The sequence below is a fragment of the Emiliania huxleyi genome (assembly GCF_000372725.1).
Source record: "Emiliania huxleyi CCMP1516 chromosome Unknown EMIHUscaffold_191, whole genome shotgun sequence".
In the NCBI taxonomy this organism is placed as follows: Eukaryota; Haptophyta; order Isochrysidales; family Noelaerhabdaceae; genus Emiliania; species Emiliania huxleyi.
The window spans coordinates 207,129-209,098 of NW_005200680.1; the positions used below are offsets into that span (position 1 = coordinate 207,129).

The 1,970-nt window shown below is 69.7% G+C and overlaps 1 protein-coding gene across 1 annotated transcript; it reads right to left on the reverse strand.

The window, feature by feature from the left end:
- Positions 1–81: 81 nt before the first annotated feature.
- EMIHUDRAFT_233445 (hypothetical protein) lies at positions 82–1,699 on the reverse strand (the record flags this gene model as incomplete). Its single annotated transcript, XM_005782242.1, has 4 exons — positions 82–102; positions 193–247; positions 401–567; positions 698–1,699. The coding sequence occupies 4 exons, from the start codon at positions 1,697–1,699 to the stop codon at positions 82–84; spliced, it is 1,245 nt and encodes a 414-aa protein (XP_005782299.1).
- Between the last annotated feature and the right edge of the window lie 271 nt (positions 1,700–1,970).

The window sequence follows — 1,970 nt, forward strand, 5'->3', positions numbered from 1 at the left end:
CGGAGGCCTAGTGCTCGTGCATTGGAGTACAGAGAGAGATTGCTTGTAGCAAACTCTCCAAGGCAGCCGCAGGGCGAGGTCCTAGCTCCGACTGGAGGAGACCTCTCCTCAGGTCGAGCAGCCAGACCTATTCACAGCCCTTCTATTCACAGCCCTTCTGTTCACAGCCCTCCTCAGGTCGAGCAGCCAGACGTCGTCGAAGGCGGGGCCCGGCGTGAGGGGGAGGTAGGTCGCCAGGGCGGGAGCCCTACCGGGCAGAGGAGGAGCGGGCTCGGGTCAGGGTCGGGGGGAGCGTGGGAGGGAGGTGGCCAACAGCGCGGCGGGCCAAGCTCTGCAGCCTCCGGCGAGGTATGCGACGAGGAGGTATGGGGAGATGTGGGGAGATGTGGGGAGATCGTACCGGGCTCTGCATCCTCCGGCGAGGAGGAGGCGGTCGCGAGAGACGGCGAGGGCGGCGCGGGAGCGGGCGAAGCCATGCGGCAGCCTGGCGGCCAGCTCGAGCCACCGACCGGAGCTGAGGTCGAAGGCCCACGTGTCGTCGAGAGCCGCGAACACCTCCTCCCCGCCCTGTTCACAGCTCTTCTGCTCACAGCTCCTCTCTTCACAGGGCCGCGTACCCCCCCTCCCCGCCCCCCGCCGCAGGCCCCAGCCCGCAGCAGGCGAGGAGGAGGTATGGGGAGATATGGGGAGATGGTACCGCCGCAGGCCCCAGCCCACAGCAAGCGAGGAGGAGGCCCCTCCCGGCGGCGGGGTGGTCGTAGTGGGCCGCGGAGTGGAAGGCGCGAGGCGACGGCGCCGGCCCGAGGACGTGCGTAGATCTGCTCCAGCCAACGGAGACAGAGGCGGCCGCTACGCCGCTTGCTTTGCGCGGGAGGGAGGCGTGCCGGAGGGAGAAGAGGCGGAGGTCGAGGAGCGGGGAGATGGTGCGGTCGTGCCCGCCGAGCAGGGCGAGCGAGTCGTCGCCCGCGGCCTCGCGGCGCGGGAGCAGAGTCAGGGTGTGGTGAAAGCGAGCCACCGGCGCAGCTCCCTCGACGTGATCTGGCGGAGAGGCGGGCAGCCAGGACCACTCCTCCGGCGGGTGCGACAGCGGGCCGAGGAGCCAGGTCTGGCTGTCGCGGTAGCCAGGCGCGCAGAGGCCCCCGTGCAAGACTGCCCACTCCTCCTCGCCGCTCCGCAGCACGCGCCCGCCGCCAGAGTCGCTGTTGAAGCATCGCGGCGACGGGCAGCGAGCGTCCGAATGGGCCGCCACCCGCACCCAGGCACCGGATGCCAGGTCGCAAGCCCACGTGTCGCAGAAGAAGCGGCGGCCGTCGCGCCCTCCAAAGAGGATGAGCCGCGTGCCGCCGCTGCAGGTGAGGACGCAGCCGTGCTGCCGCCAGTCCGGTGCTTCGCCACTCGATCCGGGCAGCGAGCGCCAGTGAGCCTGGTCGAGCGTGAGCAAGGACCGGACCGCCGCGCGGGCGCCGAGCGGAGCGGGCGCCACGCCACCGGTCAAGGAGGCCCACACGGCCGCCCAGGCCTCCTCGGCTTGGCGGACGGCTCCGGCAACAGCTGCGCAGCAGCACGCAAAGCGGCCGAGCCACGGCAGCTTTACATGCGCGCCGATGGCGGCAATCAGTTCTGGAGGCAGGCTTTCGAGCGTGGGAGCATCGGAGGAGGAGTCGGGCGCGCTGTCCGAGAGGAGGGTGTGCGGGTGCATTCCCGTGCCGTGAGGGCTCGCTGAAGCGCCGCGGCAACCAGCAGCGCTGGAACGCGGGTCTCCCTGGTAGCGATTTTTTCTTTTTGAGCTTAGCCTTCGATGTTATGAAAACAAACGCAAGGCGGACATGGCATATCGCTCTCGGGCTCACAGACATCCCTCACACCCGCGCACACCCGCCGCCCCCGCGCGCGCCCCACCCCGGCCGGCAGAAAGGGGAGTGACAGTTTGGGACTCGCAAGCCCGAGTATGTTGAGTCCTGGCTCAACAA